The 21406-nt window shown below is 41.7% G+C and overlaps 1 protein-coding gene across 4 annotated transcripts in view; it reads right to left on the reverse strand.

Annotated features, from left to right (window-relative positions):
- The window catches only part of FEZ2 (fasciculation and elongation protein zeta 2), a 44525-nt gene extending 28800 nt beyond the window's left edge, over positions 1–15725 (reverse strand). For all 4 annotated transcript variants that reach the window (XM_025405789.1, XM_025405788.1, XM_025405787.1 and 1 more), the window contains exons 1-4: positions 15404–15725; positions 9790–9898; positions 2269–2385; positions 216–357 (exon numbers count right to left, since the gene is read on the reverse strand). In XM_025405789.1, coding sequence (XP_025261574.1) covers positions 216–357; positions 2269–2385; positions 9790–9898; positions 15404–15675 — 640 coding nt within the window. In that variant the 5' untranslated portion in view covers positions 15676–15725. The remainder of the gene's footprint in view (positions 1–215; positions 358–2268; positions 2386–9789; positions 9899–15403) is intronic.
- Between the last annotated feature and the right edge of the window lie 5681 nt (positions 15726–21406).

A 21406-nucleotide genomic window follows, 5' to 3' on the forward strand; every position in this document is an offset into this window, starting at 1 on the left:
GGAGGCAGAGGTTACAGTGAGCCAAGATCACGCCACTTCATTCCAGCTTGGGCCAAAAAGTGAAACTCCATCTCAACAACAACAACAAAAAAGCAAATCTGGACACAGACACAAACAGAAGGAGGATTAAATCAAAGCTTTCTGGAGATGATCATACTATACATTTGATATAGACAAAAAGCACAGAAATCATTGATTTAAGCAGGCTCCCTTACTCTCTTCGTAACTGCTGGTACTAGACCTCTTAAGAGTTTGAATTTCCTGGGAAAGCATTGAAAGCCGATCTGACTGTGTAGGGGTTTCATCATCTTCTGGGTCCGGTGATTCCTGCATCATTTCTTCAATTTCTTCAATAACCTTCGAAAACATACATACCACTGTTAATCAAATAAACAAAAGGAAAATGATCTAGCTGGAACACGGTGCTCACCTAAGGCACCCAGAGCAGAAATGCACTGAATTCTCCATTAACCAATGATGTTCAGGTGTGGATGCTCTGAATAATGAAAATTTTGATTGTAGGAGTGAACATGGTTTCTCAAGAAAAAATTACACTATACTAAACACAAACCTAAATAGAGTTGGATTTACTATGTCCATCATGGTTCAGAAGGCCCTAACATGTCTTGCAAAGTCTAGGAAATCGTGCTACAAACACATAATAATTTACTTCAGACACGCCAGAACCAGATCATAGAGTAATCGTTAGAAGAAAGCAAATAACAGAAAATTTACCGTAGACATACAAGTGCTCAATTTAAACGTATCTCATCAAAAATTCTGACATAAAATTTAGAAAATACAATAGTACAAAAAAAGTATATATAAATGGGAAATGACCTCCACGACAGCAAAATATTCTTTCAACAGCAGAAAAATAATTTTATACATTAATTCAATGAAAAATAAAGGGATTTTTTTAATTACTTAAAAAGTAGAAGTCCAAAGAGAAAAATGCTGTGAAAAGCAGAAAAACTTCAGAAACACAATTTGCCTTAAAACAATGATCTACTGTCTAGTACAATGCTGCTTAAATCTTACGACAGTATCTTGCCCTGTTGATTCTAAAAGTTGAGAAGGATATAGAACTCAGCGAAAATGTAAAGGAAAGCCAGGAAAATTACTCAACAGTTAGAAAAAAGGAGCTAAAGTTAAAAAAAAAAAAAATTAAATACAATTAAATGAAAGAGTAAGACATCATGAGCATATTTACCATGCTTCATGAATTAAAAGTTTAACAGGTAACATTTCCACCAAGGAAAAATAAAGGCAAATCTGAAGGAGATGGGATTATGTTAATTAAATAAGGGTCTCCAAAACAGGCAATATAATATGGCACAATGAGCCACTCAAGGATCCTACAGATCTGAAAAACAGGGAGAGTTTATGGTATTAGGCAGGTCAGTGAGGGGACAATGAATTCTCAAGGTCGTGTCTATCCCTAGATTACCCTCTACCTCAAAACAACCCTCCAACCTACTATTACCTTGCTTTTTTAAGCACCACATTCTTTCCACGCCTAGAACAATTCAACCACAAATAAGACCACGGAGGATCCAAATAACACAATTTTAATGTAAATTTTTAATGTACTCCTCCCAAGCTTGCCATAATGTATCTCCTTACTGACCTTGTCTTTCCAGCCTAAAAATAGAGTGTGGTAGAATTCACAGTCCAAGTAGCCATGGAACATTTTATTTCAGGAAGAAGTTCTGGCATCACATTTCAACAATACAACGGAGGTGGGAAGAGTATTCAGAAAATGAGAAAGCTGATTCGACTGGTTTTAAGTGAATACGGGGTTGACCTTACTAGCACATTCCACGGGAATAATGCTCACTTCTTTCTGGGGCACACAATATGTTACTTTAATACATGCGAATGCTTTTTACCCAGGGTTTCGAAGATACTAAACAATTTCTACACAGATACTTGACAGTTTGTCCATGTTTGGGTAAATCTAAAGGAACAAGGAAATTCACAATATTTTTCTGGTTTGGGGTTAAGCAATAACCTTTCCTTGGTACCTTGCTATACTCCTTCAACAAGGCCTATGTTGGAAATCTTCCCAACTCACATAATCCCCCTTCTGCTTCAGGTCACAAATACTTATTTTTCTCTGTGGAAGAGTTAACTACTAAGCCTGTATAACCAGAAAAAAATAGGAAAGATGAGTAAACCAACAGCCATCATTTACTGTCATAATAAGAAGCCATTTTTCAGCTCTAGAGTCTCCTTTCCTTGCGTTGCTGAGTATCTCCTCTATACCTGGTCTGCCGTGAAGAGGGGCTCATCACTAACACAGGAGACGATGATTGAGTGCATATCCAGCTGTTCTCTCAGCTCTTCATCATCTGACGTATCAAAGAGCAAACTGTCACTTACCTAAAAACAAAAATACCCACCATTAAAAGCAGGACATCGTGATCAAAACAAAGTTAACAGCTCTGAGTAAAAGAGGCTGCAGAGAAAAGCAACTACTGAGAGCTTTCCCTCGAGAGGGAGAAATTATTACAATCACTCTGTACCAGGCAATGAGTACATATTCATCTTGAACAGAAATGAGAAGAATGTAGAATAAATATGAAATCGCTAAGACGCTGCATAAGGCTGCTATAAAAGCTGACAGATATGCAGAAAAAATACGGTATTCGTTAGCAAGTCATAGGGAATTCACAGTGAATAGAAGGGAGAATATGGGTAGGTTTAGCAATAAACAGTAAGACTGGTAGACGTTAACATTCTAAAGAAAACATAAAAGTTAGTTACTTCAAACTAACTTCTAATATTTGAGTAAAAGATGATCAACTCCCTGAAAGGAAGGATCTGTCCATGAGCGTCACACTTAGCCCTTCCAATTGCACATTTCTTCTTAACAAAAACTAATAACCCTAGGCTCCAAGAACATCTTTAAACCTAACTGAGCTGGTGATTCACCACTCACCTCCTCACCATCTTCCACCAAAGGATGCCCTTGCTATCTGGCTTCCAGGTGGGTTCAACCCTACTGGCAGACACTAGGAGACAGGAGGGTGGGATGGTGAGGGCTGGGCATGTATTCTGCTGTCTTCCTCCTTGTCAGACTATCATTTGTTGACTATGGCTCTTCACCAAAGCCATAGCTCTCATTAGCAGACTTCTCCCACACAGCCCATCTCAACAGTTTCTGGTAATCTCTCCCCCTCCTTACCTCTTCACGTCCAGGACAGCTAAAGTACCAGTTTCTGTTGCCAGCCTGGGGGACTGCACCACATCTAGTTAGTTTCCCTTAACTCTGCCCACACCAATATAAACAGCCCCCTTAATAATGACTTAAGAGTTTAGTACCAGTACTGATTGTCAAAACTTGGCCTGAAAACACTCAGTAGATTAAAATGAACAAGTGAACATCTGTCTATCATCTACCTATCTGTTACGACATGACCATTCAGGTGCTGAATGGAACTGAAATTAGAACTCTATTCCTCAGGAAGGATTAGCACACACTGAGTTTCCAAAGAATAAATGGGCAACAAGGATTACGTTAGAAGCCACCATGTCATTCTATTACATAGTGTATAACTAAAATGATAAACTTTTACCTGGCAAAATTATTTACCCATGCAAAGGATATATATCTAAAGCTGAGGACACAATGGAGTGGATGTAGGTCCCTGGTGCTTCCCTAGTTACAATAACATGAGCATCTGGAGTCTGCAGGCGAACACAGCCTACAGAGTAAGAAACCTACAGGTGAGAAGGGCCAAGGGAAGAAGCACTGACATGTCGACTTTCCAACATTAGACTGGGAGTAGGGCCCCATCAACACTGCAAGGTCCACCTACAAGCCTACAGTGCAACTCCAGGCTCCTGCAAAGTAACGATATCCCTTCTCATTTTATTTCTTATTGCACCATCAGCCTAGCAAAGGCCTGGCCATGGCCTTCAACACCAGCATCATGAACTCAGAACACTATGTGGAAAAAAGAAGAATCTAAAATCTTCCAGGGAAGAAGAAAAAAAAAAAAAAGTACATCACATTAAAAGGATCAGGAATCAAAATGTCATGTGACTTCTCAATAGCAACAATAGATGCTAGAAAATAATCAATGTAACTTCCATATTTGGAGAAATTGCATCCTAGAATCCTATATCCAGCTAAAACAAGTAGGCAGGGGCTTAGGATAAAGACATTTTCAGACATACAAGTTCTGAAAAAACTTACCTCTCATGTGCCCTTTCTCAAAAAGCTACCAAAAGGAAAATGTAAAAGAAAAAAGACATGTGGTCTAATAACAAGTGACAAAGAGAATTCTCATCATGATAGTAAAGTGAAAATCCCAGAATGACGACTGTAAAGCTAAACTAGAGAGTAACACTCAGATCAGAATTGTTACTGCAGAGAGCATGGAGAAGAGGGAGACGTGGGTGGGGAGGGAGAGCAGAAGGACTAGATAGATTACCTGGTGCAGTCCATTTACCAAAATGAGTTCTATGGCTCTACTGAGGCTGCATTGGTCCCCTAAATATACACTAAATAAACCACAAAAAGGCAGTTAGTATCCTAAGAAAAAACCTAAGTAGAAAAAGAGAAAATTTAAATATGTCAAAATGGGTCAACTGCACATTAAAAAAGTAAATATAAATGATGAAGATTAATTCAACCCCAGATGTTGATGTAATTACATTGGGAAGATGGGGAAAGGGAAGTTTTTGGGAGGGTATGGTGTCAGGGGTTGGCAAAGGACAGTAAGAGAGCTACACCTTCACTCTCTGGGTAGAAAATAAAGAAAGTCTAAAATTGAGCAAATAATACCAAGTAAAATGGCATGAGCATGTTATCTGCTAGAAGAAATAGGTGATATTTAAAGCGGTCACCTCTGGTAAGGAGAAATCAAGGACGAGGTAAGTGGAACAGAGACTGCCTTTTCATTTAAGTCCTACGGTTCTAATTTACTCTTTAAACTATGACAGCTGTTCCTTTAACAATTTAGTGTTTAAAAGAAGGAGAAAGATCAAGAGACTAGGCTCTTGATGAGAGGGGATGTATGATTTCAATATCGTAGAAGATGAAAATGTGGTACACTGTTATCACAAAGGCGTGTCGATATCATGGAGTAGACCTACCGATTAGCTTCATCGATCCTTACACTGCAAACACTTCACACCCCCTTCCCAATCACTCTTCCTATGTTTCAGCTTGAGGACCATGATTTTGTTTTCTTTTTCCCCTTCTGGCTTATAAATACTAAAAGTTTTAATTTTAAAATTAATCCAGGGTGGGCACAGTGGCTCATGTCTGTAATCCCAGCACTTCGGGAGGCTGAGGCGGGTGGATTGCTTGAGCTCAGGAGTTTGAGAACAGCCTGGGCAACATGGTGAAATCCCATCTCTACAAAAAATTAGCTGGGCATGATGGCACATGCCTGTACTCCCAGTTATTCAGGAGGCTGAGGTGGGAGGATCACTTAAGCCCAGGAGGTGGAGGCTGCAGTGAGCCAAGATGGCACCACTGCGCTCCAGCCTGGACAACAGAGCCAGACCATGTCTCTAAAGAAAAAAAAAATTACTCCTAAGGAAGCCCAGGTTGTCATGGCTCACACCTGTAATCCCAACACTTTGGGATGCCACGGTGGGAGGATCTCTTGAAGTCAGGAAATCAAGACCACCCTGAGCAACACAGTAAGACCTTGCCTATACAGAAATATTTTTTCTTAAAATAAGCCAGGCATGGCAGTGCTCCTGCCTAGCTACTCAGGAAGCTGGAGCGGAAAGATCGCTTAAGCCCAGGAGTTGGAGGCTACACTGAGATATGATGGCGCCACTGTACTCCAGCCTGGGCAACAGAGGGAGACACCCTCTCAATCTATCAATCAATCAATCAATCAATCAAATTGCTTCTATGGAAGATGTTATTATCTTTTTCTTATTTCTACTCTTAAAGGTATAAAGATGCATACAAAAGTCCCTGTCCTGAAAGAAATGCACATGGAAGGAGAAATACAGCACGGAAGATGTTCTTAAGCTGAAATGAATGAGAAGCATTCTATCATATAAGCATATTCAAGAATGGCACCAGATTTAGAATAGGTTTATGGCCAAAACACATGAGTAATAACAGTAAACTATTATAATAAATTTCCATGACAACAGAAATGATCCCAGATCATCTTTCCAGAGAGAGAGCCAACTCCATTCCCCACAGAGATGGCATATGCTAAGAGCTGGAATACCTTTCAGGCTTTGCAAACTAGCCCTGGCTGTCCTGGGTATCATTATTCACTCTCCCATTCGGCATAAATGTGCCTTCTCTTTGCCAAGCATTCCCATCACTCCTTCCAATGCCAGGGTTAGATCCAGACCTGGTGGTACTGTTTCCCTGTATAAAACTGAAGATACATCAAATGGAAAAAATGTGCCCACATAAGAATGTGAAAGATACCAGTTGCCTTACTCTAAAAAAGACCTATCAAATTTAGAAGTGTGCCATCTTAATCTTCAATCAAAGAAAAATTTTAAGCTGCAATCTAGCAAACTAGTTTTCCTGAATGTTTTTCTCACTTTAATGCAAAAAAAATTCCTCTTGTGTCAAAAAAAAAAAAATTTCTATAGACTTTGTTTTATAAGTAAAATAATCTAAAGAATGCTTTCAAAAGGTAAATTTTACTTAGCTTAATCATGGCACGAATAGAGCACCAAGTGGCAACAGTAAATACAGTAACTTTGCCAGGTTAAAAAAATGTTTAATTATATGCTGTGTAATAGAATGACGTGGTGGCTTCTTACATAGTCCTTGTTGCCCATTTGTTTTTCAGAAACTCAGTATGTGCTAATCCTCCCTGAGAAACAGAGTTCTAATTTCAATTCTATTCATCACTGGAATAGTCATGTCACAACAGAGAGATGATAGGTGAATGATCACGTGTTCACTTTCATCTGCTGAGTTTTTGCAGATAAGGCTGTTTTTGGTTTTTGTTTTTTTTTTTGGGACAGAGTCTCGCTCTGTCACCCAGGCTGGAGTGCAGTGGCACAATCTCAGCGCACTGCAACTTCTGCCTCACAGGTTCAGGCAATTCTCCTGCCTCAGCCTCCCAAGTATCTGGGATTACAGGCATGTGCCACCACACCCAGTTAATTTTGTATTTTTAATAGAGACAGGGTTTCACCGTGTTGGTAAGGCTGGTCTCAAACTCCTGACCTCAGGTGATCCACCCACCTCGGTCTCCCAAAGTGCTAGGATTACAGGCATGAGCCAACACACCCGGCCAGTAAAGCTTTTTAATGTCAGTACTAGCATTAAACTCTACATCATTACTAATCACTACCTTGGCTGTATCACTACCCTGGCATTGAAAATAACATTCAAAAGGCAGCAAAAGGGAGCGACTTCCCAAGATGCAATCCAAGAACAATACAAGATATACAGCAGTCCCTCAGTATCCATGGGAAATTGGTTCCAGGATACCCTAATACCAAAATCTGCAGATGCTCAAGTCCCTTATATAAAATGGGGTAGTATTTGCACATAACCTGTGCACATCCTCCTGTAAGCTTTAAATTATATATAAATTACTTACAATACCTAATACAAGGTAAATGGTTTATAGTTGTTATATTGTATTGGTTTTTTATTTTTATTATTTTTTATTGTTATTTTACTGTGGGGTTTTTTTTTCAAGTTTTTGAATCCACAGTTGGCTAAAGCGCAGATGTGAAACCAGAGGACACAGTGCGCCCACTGTACATTTAGTCAATGAAATTGGATAAATGTGTCTCATTCATGCTGCTAATGGGCCTGTCTTTGAAACTATGAATGAAAACTCTTCTATGCTATTTTTAATATGTCAAAAAAGTAGTAAAGTAGTACCCATGGACTGGTTTCGGTGCATTCTGCATTATTTTAAATAATATAGAAAATATTTTTTTACAACCTTTCTATCATGATCTCTGGCCCTACAGTTTCACCAATAAGGCTACTCACTTATTCACTCAATAAACAGGTATCTTCATATTTACTATGTGCCAGGAACAGTATAGTTACTATAACGACAAATATAAATGCCTGCCGGGAAGTCACAATCTAGTGACACACCCAGAAACATATGATTAACAAGAGAAGGCAGTGGTCATTTTAGAGACAGGGACAAAGTGCTCTGGGGACTAGCACCCATGAGACAACAAGGCTAAACCCCGTGGCACAGATAATAAGTCCTTTCCAAGTTCACAGCCCCACAAGTGCCATCAGTTCCCACAGAGCGGAGTGTGTTCTCCTTCCGTGCCGGGATTTAGGCCATGGCTAAATGACCATCTGTCAGAGATGCTGGAGGTGGGGATTCCCCCCAAGTGAGAGGCTGGATTAAGTGTCCTTTAAAGCCCCTTCCAACTCTAACATTGTATAATTCCATGAGATCAGCGAAGGCTAAAACAGTAATAGGAAGCTTCAGAGAGGAAGGGAAACTTGAACTAAGCCCAAAATGATAGTCAGGACCTAAGTAAACATAAGACAGAGCAAAAGATCCCTCATTTTGTTCCTTTTCATTAAATGTATGCCAGGTCAGTCTGTAAAGCCTAATGGGATTAATGACTGGCACAGTCAGGAAGATTTCCATCGCTACTGAATACTGGGAAATATGGCCAGAATTCTACATTTTACTAGAAAATAATAACGGTAGGCTTCTCTGATTACATATATAAGAAAATCCTTTTAACAAAACATTAACAATACTATTTAAAATACTGACAGGCCTACTGCACTACACTCCCAATAATCACATAATTACACTTAATGAAATACAGAGCACGCAAGATCTGGCATGAGTTTACATTATTATTTGATAAGGAACTTAAACAGCCTGAAATTTAGATAACTTGACTATGTTTCTCGACAGCTTAAACAAAGTTAACACTGTGATTTTGCATTTCAAGTAATTCTCTGCCCTTTTCTGCCCCCAACCTGTCCTATCACTTGTGCTCACACTTCTTAGTCAAGGCATCTTTACTTTATAATACCAGGACATACAGAGGAGCCCTCAAGAAAGATAAGTTAGCCAAGACCATATTTAAAAAGCCAAGTACTAAAATGTCTTTTAAAGGTTCTGCAGTATTTGCAGGAATACATAGTCTCCTGACAACATATCATGTCTAGCAGGTCACTACACTCATTCAAAAGGTAACTCCATGTTGAGATTCCAATACCCTCAGTATATTAAACCAAAGGCTAGCATTTTTACTGAGTGTTTCAGTGCATCAAAATTGTACTGAGTGTTTCAGTGCATCATCACTGCCAGGCGCAGTGGCTCACGCCTATAATCCCAGAACTTTGGGAGGCCAAGGTGAATTACCTAAGGTCAGGAGTTCGAGACCAACCTGGCCAACATGGCAAAACCTTATCTCTAATGAAAATGCAAAAATTAGCCGGGCGTGGTGGTGCATGCCTGTAATCTCAGCTACTCAGGAGTTTGAGGTGGGAGAATTGCTTGAACCCGGGAGGCAGAGGCTGCAGTGAGCCACTGCACTCCAGCCTGGGCAACAGAGCGAGACTCCGTCTCAAAAAAAAAAAAAAAAAAAAAAAAAATTGCAATAGAAATTTAGCTACACATACAAAAGTGAGTGTGCTGGAGAAGAACTGGAGGAATGTGTCAGCGAGGTAACGGCCCTAGAGCCAAGAGAGCAAGACAGAGCCACCCCAACTGCCATAAGTTCGGAAATGAGAGGCAGGTCAATGAATCTGAGTGAAGCAGAAATGCTGCTGTTTTAGTTGTATTACCAGCATGAGTTATTCAAACTCTGTTGGTTCAATTCCTAACTTACCCCTTTTTCTGAGAGGTTCAGAGTAAGCAAGTGCAAGGTCCTAGTATGCGACGACTTCCAGTCTACAGGCATCACATTCCCATAATTATCCGTCAAGGCATTCCAAATCCTTAAAAAGAAGAAAGCTACAATCAATGAAAATTAACATTCTGTACGTCTTTCTTAAACAAATATTCAGTGAAAGATGATCACCAAATGTCAAAGGAGAAAAACAGAAAGCACATTGTTTCTCAGAAAAACATCAACAAAGTAGAGTCTCCTAAACAAAAACTAGGTGAAAAATCACAAAACTGGGCTGACAAGAAGTCCTAAGGGAAGGTGAAGGCGTACAGAAAACTCCCAATAGGCAACAGGCAACACTTCCATTGTATCAGGTGCTAGGCGCTGTTCTAAGCAATTTACATGTATTAACTCATGTAATCTTCAAAAACAACATTAGAAGGGGGAACCATTATTATCCTCATTTTACAGATGAAAAAACTGAAACACAGGGAGGTAAGAAATGTTTCCAGGGTCACATGAGTAATAAATACAACTGTGCATTACACTTCTTTTTCTTCTGTAACTTCAAACACACAGACCATTTCGAAAAGTGAAAAATCTCTCTCAAACAAAAGGTTTGTTATCTTTTCTGGAGAAAGAATTCACTCTCAATGTGAGAACAGGATTTAATATCTAATTCGTAATAAAGAAGCTAAGTACTAAGGCAGATACGATGAAAAGGAGAAGGAGAGGGAGTTCACAATAAAATGCACACAGGCTCTATCCAATGCAGTTACCTGACCTTATTACCCAACAGCATTACAGGGAGGCAAGAGGGTAAAATGGAAAGGGCATTTGACTGAGACTAGGGAAACAAACGCTTGTCTCCATCCTTCTTCAAACAACGGGTTATTGGCCAAGCCCCTTAACCTCCCTAGGTATCCTCTGCCCTTCTATAAATGAGAGACCTGGGCAAGAAGCAGACACTCCTTCCAGCTCCATTACTCTAAGCATTAATTCAAAAGAGCTGTATTGAAGAGAGTCCCAAACCACACCAGATAAGAACACCTAACTCAAATTTCATGACCAAAATTCAGGTTTCAATACTAAAGTAATAATCGGCACAATAAAACATGATGTTTTAAGAAAAATTAAAGTTCAGAGATGCAATTGACTTGAAATCTAATTGGGATAAGTAAAGTCAAACACTAAGCAGATGAGCTACTTACTAGCTAGAGCTATACACAAAGATGTCACGTAGAAAAAACACCCTAAAATGTGTATTAGGTATCTAATTGTGAATTCTTTCCAAGTGTGTAGACACTAAGATACAAAAACAATCCTGGTTGGGACATAAACATAAGAATGAAATTTTTTTTAAGTTCCGGGATACATTGCAGGACGCCATGGTGATTTGCTGCACCTACCAACCCGTCACCTAGGTATTAAGCCCAAGAATGAAAATGTTAAAATACAGACATAACATAGTTAACAAATAGGGATTGGGCGCTAAAAAGAAGCAGCAATAGGACTGCAACTGCTAAAAGCATAACATCCCAAACGATGTTTGGCTTTAAAATGCACATTAGGGACAGGCCTGGTAGCTCATGTCTGTAATCCCAGCACTTTGGGGAGCCAAAGTGGGAGGACTGCTTGAAGCCAGGAGTTCAAGACCAGCCTGGGCAGCAAAAGGGAGACCCACAGCTCTACAAAAAAAAAAAAAATTGAATTGGCCAGGCCCATGGCATGTGCCCGCAGTCCCAGCTACTTTGGGAGGGTAAGGCAGGAGGACTGCTTAAGCTCAGGAGTTCAAGGCTACAGTGAGCTATGATGGCACCACTGTACTCCAGCCTGGGTGACAGAGCAAGACCCTATCTCTAAAAATATATAAATAAAAAATAAAATTAGCCTCAATAAAAATGTGAACCCAAAAAGCTCTAGAGAACTAACTCATTTACCCAGCAAATCTCCCATATGCATGGTCCATTCCTATTCTCCTCTCTGTTGGAATCATATCCCCTCTAATGCCAATGAAGTAGCATTAGAGGCAATGTCTGCAGACTGCTAAACTTGCTGGGTTTCTGGCTCATACCCTCCTGGGTAAGAAATTTTCAAACACTGAATAACTGACTGTATAGTCCATTTTCATGCAGATGATAAAGACATACCCCAGACTGGGAAGAAAAAGAGGTTTAACTGGACTTACAGTTCCACATGGCTGGGGAGGCCTGAGAATCATGGCGGCAGCAAGGGAAAATGAGGAAGGAACAAAAGCTGAAACCCCTGATAAGCCCATCAGATCTTGTAAGACGTATTCACTATCACGAGAATAGCACAGGGAAGACCAGTCCCCATGATTCAATTACCTCCCCCTGGATCCCTCCCACAACACGTGGCAATTCTGGGAGATACAATTCAAGTTGAGATTTGGGTAGGGACACAGCCAAACCGTATCACTGACTATAGAACTAATCCTGGTCAGGAACTTGAGTAGAATACACAAGCAGGTGAAGACAATCCAGAATTTGAGGCATTTGCTTTGTCTGCTTATTCGCTCCTTCTTAAACGAGGCTATAAGAAAAAGGCAAATGGGAAGGAATACTTCACTTAGAAGCACCTGTTGGTGACTTTGCTCTTCCAAGAAAATGAAAGCCAATTAACAGTCTCCACCAAGGTCAAAACAATGGTAGCTGGAAGGACATAGAGGCAACTCTAGCGAAAGATTTCTAGAATTCTGCAGTCAAGACATATGAACTGCCTTCATCTTTATCATAAAGCATTACAACCAGTTTTAAACAATGGTCAGGAGAGCTCTTTTGCAAGGAGGTCAAAGTCCTACCAACATTGAATCCTGCAGAATACTCTTACAAGTAAAACCTCAGTAGATAATACAATCCATACTTAACCAAAACAAAAGCTGAGGCTCAGAGAAGTTAAATAAAGTGCCAGGGGTCAGGGAGGGTTTTGGGGTGATTCAACCATATTACATTTATGGTGCACTTTATTTATATTATTATTATATTGTCATATATAATGAAATAATTATACAACTCACCATAATGTAGAATCAGTGGGAGCCCTGAGCTTGTTTTCCTGCAACTAGATGGTCCTATCTGGGGGTGAGGGGAGACAGTGACAGATCATCAGGCATTAGATTCTCATAAGGTATCTGCAAACTAGATCCCTCACCTGCGCAGTTCTAAATCCTATTAGATCCTACCTAATGCTGCGGCTGATCTGACAGGAGGTGGCTCAGGTGGTAATACAAGCAATGGGGAGGAGCTGGAAATACAGACCAAGCTTTGCTCACTCACTCAACCACTCACTGTTGTGTGGCCCAGTTCCAGTACCGGTCTGTGGACCAGGGTTTGGGGACCCCCTGACCTAAAGCACAGCAATATCTGAGTAAAACAATTATCAATTCTATCTAGTGAAAAGGGAGCTGGAACAGACTATCAAGCAATGCTGAGTATGTTTCTGTAATATAAAAGGGACAATGCCAGTGATGACCAGCTCCCAACTCCTGAAAAAAAACAGATTTCTTACGCATTCCCAAGAGACATGAATTACCACCAACATACCATCTACTAAATACCATTAACAAGAGCAACAACATATTTTTAAGCAAAGGCTAAAATAACCTACTTTCCTGACAGTCTAAGTGAAATAAGGACTTGTAATGATCTACATACAATCCTCTAATTGATTTAAGTCAGCTACTCTTGATAAACCCAAATACATAATAAACCTACACTAATTTTTAAATCCAGAATGTGTCCCGGGTTTAGTGAGTCAGAGTATCTAAATCTACATATACATAAAATTATCTTCTCTTTGGAAACAGGCTTCCAAAAATGTCATCTTTTGCTACTGACTGCATGCACGTGTGTATAAAATCCAATTATAAATTTTTCCCTTTTCCACACCTGGGCAGAACACTGTACAGAGGAACCAATAAAAGGAGATAGTCTCCAAACACAGGTGGGTCTGCGCCACTGCTCAGCCATGTTTACAAGCCCCACTCCCAAAGCTGTCTTTTCAAGCTTCCTACCTTATTCCTGATAAATCTGTTTGTTTCACAGAAGAAAGGAGACAATCAGGCTGGAAACTCCTTTCCATGCCTGTAACTCCTGCCCTGTCTTTCAAAACTTCTTCCCTAACCTCTAGGAGTCTCTCCATCCCATTAATGCTCTGAAAATCCATTCCTTCTCATGTCCTCATTTTTGAGACAAAGTCTCGCTCTGTCACCCAGGCTAGAGTGCAGCTGTGCAATGACGGCTCACTGCAACCTTCGCCCCCCCCGAACTCAAGTAATCCCCCCACCTTAGCCTCCTGAGCAGCTGGGTCCGTGGGACCACAGGCATGCGCCACTGGACTCCATTAATTTTTTTAATTTTCTTGGAAAGACCAGGTTTCCCTATATTGCCCAGTCTGGTCTCGAAATGTTGGAAGCAAGCCATCCTCTCACCACAGCCTCCCAAAGTGCTGGGATCACAGGTGTGAGTCACCGCACCCAATCTTATTCCACTCATTTTACCTTCAGCCTCTCCAGAGGCTCCTTTCCCCCCATATACACAACATGCTCAAGTCCCCTTACTCTCACCATTCCTATTTACCAACTTTTGGGGGTAAAACCATGGTACCTAATTACAACTCTTAACCAAATTATAATTGCGGTTCAGGGAGGTTTAAAAAGTGCCCTCAGGAACTCTGCGCCTCCCCTCCCCCAGCTTTCACAAATCCCCATGAACCTCCTATCATTGCACTTAGGTGATTCTGTAATTATTAATATTACTTGTGTATGCCTTGGTCTCCCCACCAGCCCATGAGATCGTTACCATCAGTAAACAGGGCCCTTAGTTTTCGTCTCTGTGGCGGCTCGCACTCTACCGGGGCTCTCGGATGGGTCCCACAGATTCCTGTGCCCTAAATGCTGCCTCGCTCGTTGGTACTTACGCACAGGCAATACACTCCACCTTGAACGTTAGACGTTTTTCCACCTGCCAGGCACACTCCCACTCATCAGTCAGATCTCGTTTGCTCATTTCTCTATAGTCTTTCCTGACTCTCCCCCAGACATACGCTTTTAAGTCTCCCACATTTGGTACATATAACCATTGCAGCACTAATTACATCCATACAAATATTTGTTTACACATCTATCTCCCATCCTACGTCGTGTCCTAACTTGGGAGGGACAATGTCCAGTCGTTTTGGTGTTCCCTGTGCGAAGCGGCGTCTGGCACTCAGCAGGTGCTTAATAAATGCGACTTGAGTGAATGAATGGCGACACACGTGCCCCAGGAAGTGCCGTCTCAAACTATGGCTCTGCGTTGGCGATTCCCCTCTAAAGCAAACGAGGGTTTGGTTTGCAGGAAGGAGGGCGGGAGGCACCGAGGCGGAGGTTTTCAGGGCGCTTGGCGGGCGGGGGGCAGGGGATTTAAATCGCTAGGCGAGCAGAGGCCGACGGCCCGAGGAGGGAGGCGAGAGGGCGGGGAGGCGAGAGGGCGGGGACTCCCGCGTCCATGGAGGCGGAAGGAGAGCGCGGGGAGGAGCTGCGGCCGGAGGGCCAGCGGGTCGGGCGAGGGGCAGGGGAGGCTCCCGCCCGCTCCCGGCCGGGGCCCGCACTCACTCGTCCCCCTGCAGGAGGCTGCGCTCCGTGATGGGCCGCACGGCCGCCCTCGGGGGCTCGGCGCCCGGATCCGAGGGGCGGAAGCACAGGCTCAGCTTCTCCTCCAAGCTGCAGGCCAGGGCCGGGAAACCGTCGGCGCCCCCGCCCGCCCCGGCCCCGGCCCCCGCCCCCGCCCCGGCCTCGGGGCTCGCGTTACAGTTCTCCTGGTCCAGGAGGCTCCGGGCCGGCTCCTGGAACTCATAGAAATCCTGCCAGTCCCCGTCCGCCGCCATCGCCGCCCGGAGCAGTCGCGCGCCCCGCCCCGGCCGGCCCAGCCCGGCCCCGCCCCTGCCCGGAGTCCCGCCCCCGCCCGCTACCCGGCGGACAGATCCCAGGCTGTCCCATCCGTGGGTCTCCGCGTTGCCCGAGTCTTCATGGAGTAGAACCCGGTGCTCCTAGAAAGCCAAGACCTTAACTGCCTTGAGTCACTTCCTATATTCTCTATCATTTAGGAATAACTTCCCTCTTAGCTTCCCTTATTAGAAACCTGGCCTAAATGTGGCTAAAATAAAGGACTTCTTTAAACTTGCGACCTAATATCAGATTACGCCCCGAAAGTTGTTTTCCCCAAGGTAACCTGCTCCTTTCCTAACTTGTCAACCAGAATAACAGCCAGAGTCACTGGGAAATGTTTAAGTGGTACCGAAATTCATTCCTCAAATATTTTGGCTCTCACGTGCAAAGCACCTGCCAGATCCTGCAGAACATACAAAGATAAATAATTATGCCAGTTAACATTTGCAAAGCACTTAGAACAATGCCTAGTAGTAGATACCCTGTATGTATGTTATAACTAATACATGGGTGCCGCATGCACAGGGCTTACAATGTCGGAGTGATAAGAGTAATAAGCAATTATTTAGACCTCATAAAAAGTAAGTGTGGGGCCGGGCGCGGTGGCTCAAGCCTGTAATCCCAGCACTTTGGGAGGCCGAGACGGGCGGATCACGAGGTCAGGAGATCGAGACCGTCCTGGCTAACACGGTGAAACCCTGTCTCTACTAAAAAATACAAAAAACTAGCCGGGGGAGGTGGTGGGCGCCTGTAGTCCCAGCTACTCGGGAGGCTGAGGCAGGAGAATGGCGTGAACCCGGGAGGCGGAGGCTGAGGCAGGAGAATGGCGTGAACCCGGGAGGCGGAGCTTGCAGTGAGCTGAGATCAGGCCACTGCACTCCAGCCGGGGCCACAGAGCGAGACTCTGTCTCAAAAAAAAAAAAAAAAAAAAAAGTTAGTGTGATTGGGCGGTTCAGTTTTGCAAGATGAAAGAGTTATGGAGATGGATGGTGGTGATGGTTCCACGACAGTGGTAATGTGCTGAATGCCACTGCCACTTACAAATGGTTAAGATGGTAATTTTGTGTGTATTTTACTACAATACAAAAAAATCGGAGGAGGCCGGGCGCGGCGGCTCACGCCTATAATCCCAGCATTTTGGCAGGCCGAAGTTGACGGATAGCTTGAGGTCAGGAGTTCGAGACCAGCCTGGCCAAAATGGTGAAACCCTACCTCTACTAAAAATACAAAATTTAGCCAAACATGTTGGTACACGCCTATAATCCCAGCTACTCGGGAGGCTGAGGCAGGGGAATCCCTTGAACCTGGGAGGCAGAGGTTGCAGTGAGCCAAGATTGCACCACTGTACTCCAGCCTGGGCAGCAGAGCTAGGCTCAGTCAAAAAAAGTATTTTTAAAGGGAGGAAAAAGTAAATATCATGAGGAAGTATGAATGTGTAGAGGCAACGAATGCTCAGTAGTTGAGAAGAGTGACATCTCTGGACTGGCATTATCAAATACTTCACTTAGAAGGTGGAGCTGGGCCGGGCGCGGTGGCTCAAGCCTGTAATCCCAGCACTTTGGGAGGCCGAGACGGGCGGATCACAAGATCAGGAGATCGAGACCATCCTGGCTAGCACGGTGAAACCCCGTCTTTACTAAAAAATACGAAAAACTAGCCGGGCGAGGTGGTGGGCGCCTGTAGTCCCAGCTACTCGGGAGGCTGAGGCAGGAGAATGGCATAAACCCGGGAGGCGGAGCTTGCAGTGAGCTGAGATCCGGCCACTGCACTCTAGCCCGGGCGACAGAGCCAGACTTTATCTCAAAAAAAAAAAAAGAAGAAGAAGGTGGAGCTGGTTAGGTGATGAAAGACAAGCTCATAGTTTGAAAAATAAATCTGAAGTTAGGAATAGAAAATAAGTTTTTCCCAGTATGCTTTGTCCGTCTCTTGGCAGCGTGGAAACACATTTTCATGAATACATGTTAATACCAACATTTTCTTCTTTACTAGTCCAATAAATGTTGTGTTTTACTTTAGGGATTTGTGCCATATCAAATAAAGTAGTTCTATGATTAAGCCTAAGATACTGTTGATAATTAAAGGAAATGTTGTTCCCTATTTCCTTTGAAACCATAAAGGGAGTGGATGTTGATCCCCAGTTAGCCAAGAGCTAGAACTAATTAGTCAACAGTGAACAATAGCTTTTGGATTGATGAGAAAACATTCTGACTCAGCTATCTGAACGTTACTCAAAAAGGATGCTCCAAAATATCAAAGAGCTATTTTTCTCCAGGTGTTCGACTACACACACAAAGTTATGAGGAAACTATCTAGTTGATGCAGACTCTCTAAATTGTGTACATGGCTAAGATAAAATTAATTTATTTTTCTTGACTCATATTTCCATTTACCTGTTATGCTGTGTCCACATGTGAGTGAAAATGATTGCTCTTAGAACCCAAATGTAGCACTGTCAACATTTTCAGATGTTTTTAAATAAATTGCCTCTAGTTTAGCTCCAGTAGTATTCGAATTTTATTTTAGTCAAATTTCTTACACAGGATGCTTTTTACTTTTAATTAAAGAGAAATTACTTGATATTACCCTATGCATTTTGAATATCCCTTTGGGAAAACAAGATGAAAATCACTTTTCTTGGTCAACTCATGTTTGCATACTCATGGTAACCTTGGCACTCAACGCTATCCGTAAGAAGTCTCCAAATAGATGTGTCTGTGAGAAAATACTGTATTTATCTATAATGTTGACACTTTATAGGGACAGAGCAATTAGATTAGAAAGAAACCAGAGAGTGGAATAAATTGTTAATTGGTGCCTTGGTAGATTTTAAATAGTTACTGTAAACACAAACACATAACAGCAGAAAACTGTTTAAATACTTGTAAATTTAAACCGTTTAAATGTTTGTAACCAGATAAAATTATAAAGTAGCAATGTTTCTCTTCAATGCCTTCCACACACCTCTCTTCCCATGTGTGTCTGGGGACTTCAGGTTGCTCCACAGCCTTCCAGATCATCCTATAGGAGAAGAGACCATGTTCCACCCAGATCGTGGCCCCATTCCCTTATCCCCACCCTTTCCTTTAGTTCCTTTGGTACTGGGTGCAGACTTCTTTAAGAGAATCCAGCTCCAAGTTACTGTTCTGTAAACCCCTTCACTTAATAATTCCTGACAGCAAGCTTAGCTCATTTCCCAGTAACTCTCCTACCCATCAGCCAAATTCTAGCTTCCTACACTGCCACAAATCTAGAAACACCACAGGCTTCCTGCCAGCCTCGCCTGTTTTGATCAGTCCATCAATACCCAAAAGCTTCCAATTACAAAGAGGTTCTTTCACTTTGTTGTATCTCACATAACCTGCTTCTACTAATATGTCCACCAAAATCTATTTATTTTGGACCTTTTATTTCCTACCAACTCCTGCAGGCCATAAGAAAACGAACACGTGTAAACGTGCTTACTCACTTGATATATTAAGAAAAGCTAGCCTATTGAATTAATTTTCAGCCCTTGATTCAAAATTAGAAAGAGAATATAGAAGAACTTTTAAAGAGAGATTTATAGCTCTTGAGTATTATATGGATATTAATCATTTAAGATGGAAAAGGTTACTTTTCTGTTTTGACAATGTACTTAAATTTTGCACATATATATATCAGAGTGGAAGTTTACATAACAAAAAATTTTAAAATCAGTTATTCAACATATAGGCCACCTGTCTTGGTCCATTTTGTGTTGCTATCACAGAATCCCACAGACTGAGTAATTTATAAAGAAATTGATTTCTCACAGTTCTGGAGGCGAGAAAGTCCAAGATTATGGTGCTGACATCTGGTGAGGGCTTTCATGTTGTGTCATCTCAAGGCAGAAGGTGGAAGGGCAAGAGAGTGTGAGAGAGCAGGGAGAGAAGGAAGGTCAGACTGATTCATTTATCAGAAATCTACTTCTGCCATAACTAACACGCTTCTGAGATAATGCTGTTAATTCATACATGAGGGCATTGTCCCCCATGATCCAAACACCTCTCAAAGGTCCCCATGATCCAAACACCTCTCAAAACTGTTGCATTGGGGATGAAGTTTCCAACACAAAACTTTAGGGGACACATTCACACCATAGCACCACCTAAAAGTATAATCAGTCAGAAAATATAAGAACTGCAAAAGAAACTGTTGAATACAAAAAATATCTTGTTGTCGAAGTACCACACTTAGCAAAGGCCAGAGGCATTATAAAGCAACAGTAAAATAATGAGAAGGTATGTAAATGAAAGTTTATTGAGAAGAGCTAAGGTAATTGCTGAAATCATTTATAACTAGAAGGAAAAAAAAAACAGCTGATGAAACAAAAGTAACAATAATTTGGAAATCTATATGGTGACCCAATAATTTAAGGAAAGATTGCTTGCTTGCCAAAAAGGAAAGAGTAGCTTCTCTTCATTTTTTCTCCTGTAAAAAAAAAAAGAAAAAAAAAGAAAAATCAAATTAACCAGACATAGTAGCATGTGCCTGTAGTCCAAATTACTTGGGAGACTGAGGCAGGTGGATCACTTGAGCCCAGGAGTTCATTACAGTGAGCTATGATGGCACCACTACACTTCAGCCTGGGTGACAGAGCAAGACCCTGTCTCTTAAAAAAATAAAAATCAAGAAACTGTTGAGGAGGCAAAGACCACAATCTAGAATTTAGTAATAAAGAATATTTCATTCCAGTTCATTCAAGTTTGATAGAGATAAATCTTTAGTGAACAGCCATACCTTCCATTTTAATGATTAAGCCAGCGTCCTGATCAGGCAGAACCACCTGAAGAAGAAGCAGTAGCAGGCTCCAAGAGAAGAAACCAGGGTGACTGGCCATGGCTGCACCCTTACAAGGCACCACAATAGCTGGGTAGGGAAAACACTGCCAAGTGCATGCCTGCTTGTGTTCTGGGTAATCAAATGCTGGTCTCTTAAAAATAAATGGAAACAACCATTGGCGGTAGTTGTTTATCTGACATCATAATTTGTTCACCATCCCTCCTATTTTGCCTCTTGATTAAATCTGTATTTTATACTACAGTTATGTAAATTAACTTCACTGGAAAGTAATACAAAATTAATAAAATAGACTATTGTCATTGGTGGACTTGAGTTTTCAGGGAGGCATTTGAGGCACTAATTTGAGAAGAAGAAGAAAATCAGTGGAAATGGGAAAGCTTTCTTTGACCCATACAGGAAAAAAAAAAAAAAAAGATGAAGAAAAGAGAAAAAGTTGTGAACCTTCAAGAAAATAGAAATAAGTTCACTTCACACTGACCTGGGGGAAAACAAGTAAGAAAAAAAGCAAACAGTTATATTGAGCACGATGACTGAGTGTCAGTAGGTAACACTGTAATAGAGTAACAGGGCACATCTGGAGACTAGGTGGCATCAAAAGAGGCACCAATAGGTTTATAGAGAGAAGTGGACACAGACAATTCAGAGGCATTTGCAGCTGAAAAGAAACAGAGAGACTTGGATTATATTTGGGTAGCATTATGTTTTTTCTGGCATACTTATTAATATAAATTTCTTAATAAGAGTACTTGTCCCAAATTGTCTCTAGTTTCAAGTGTTAGGACAAGGGAACCATACTATCCAGCAATATTCCACAAAATCAGCCAGATAAGTCTGCCAAAATTTGCACTG

Source organism: Theropithecus gelada, chromosome 13, assembly GCF_003255815.1.
Source record: "Theropithecus gelada isolate Dixy chromosome 13, Tgel_1.0, whole genome shotgun sequence".
Classification (NCBI taxonomy): Eukaryota; Metazoa; Chordata; class Mammalia; order Primates; family Cercopithecidae; genus Theropithecus; species Theropithecus gelada.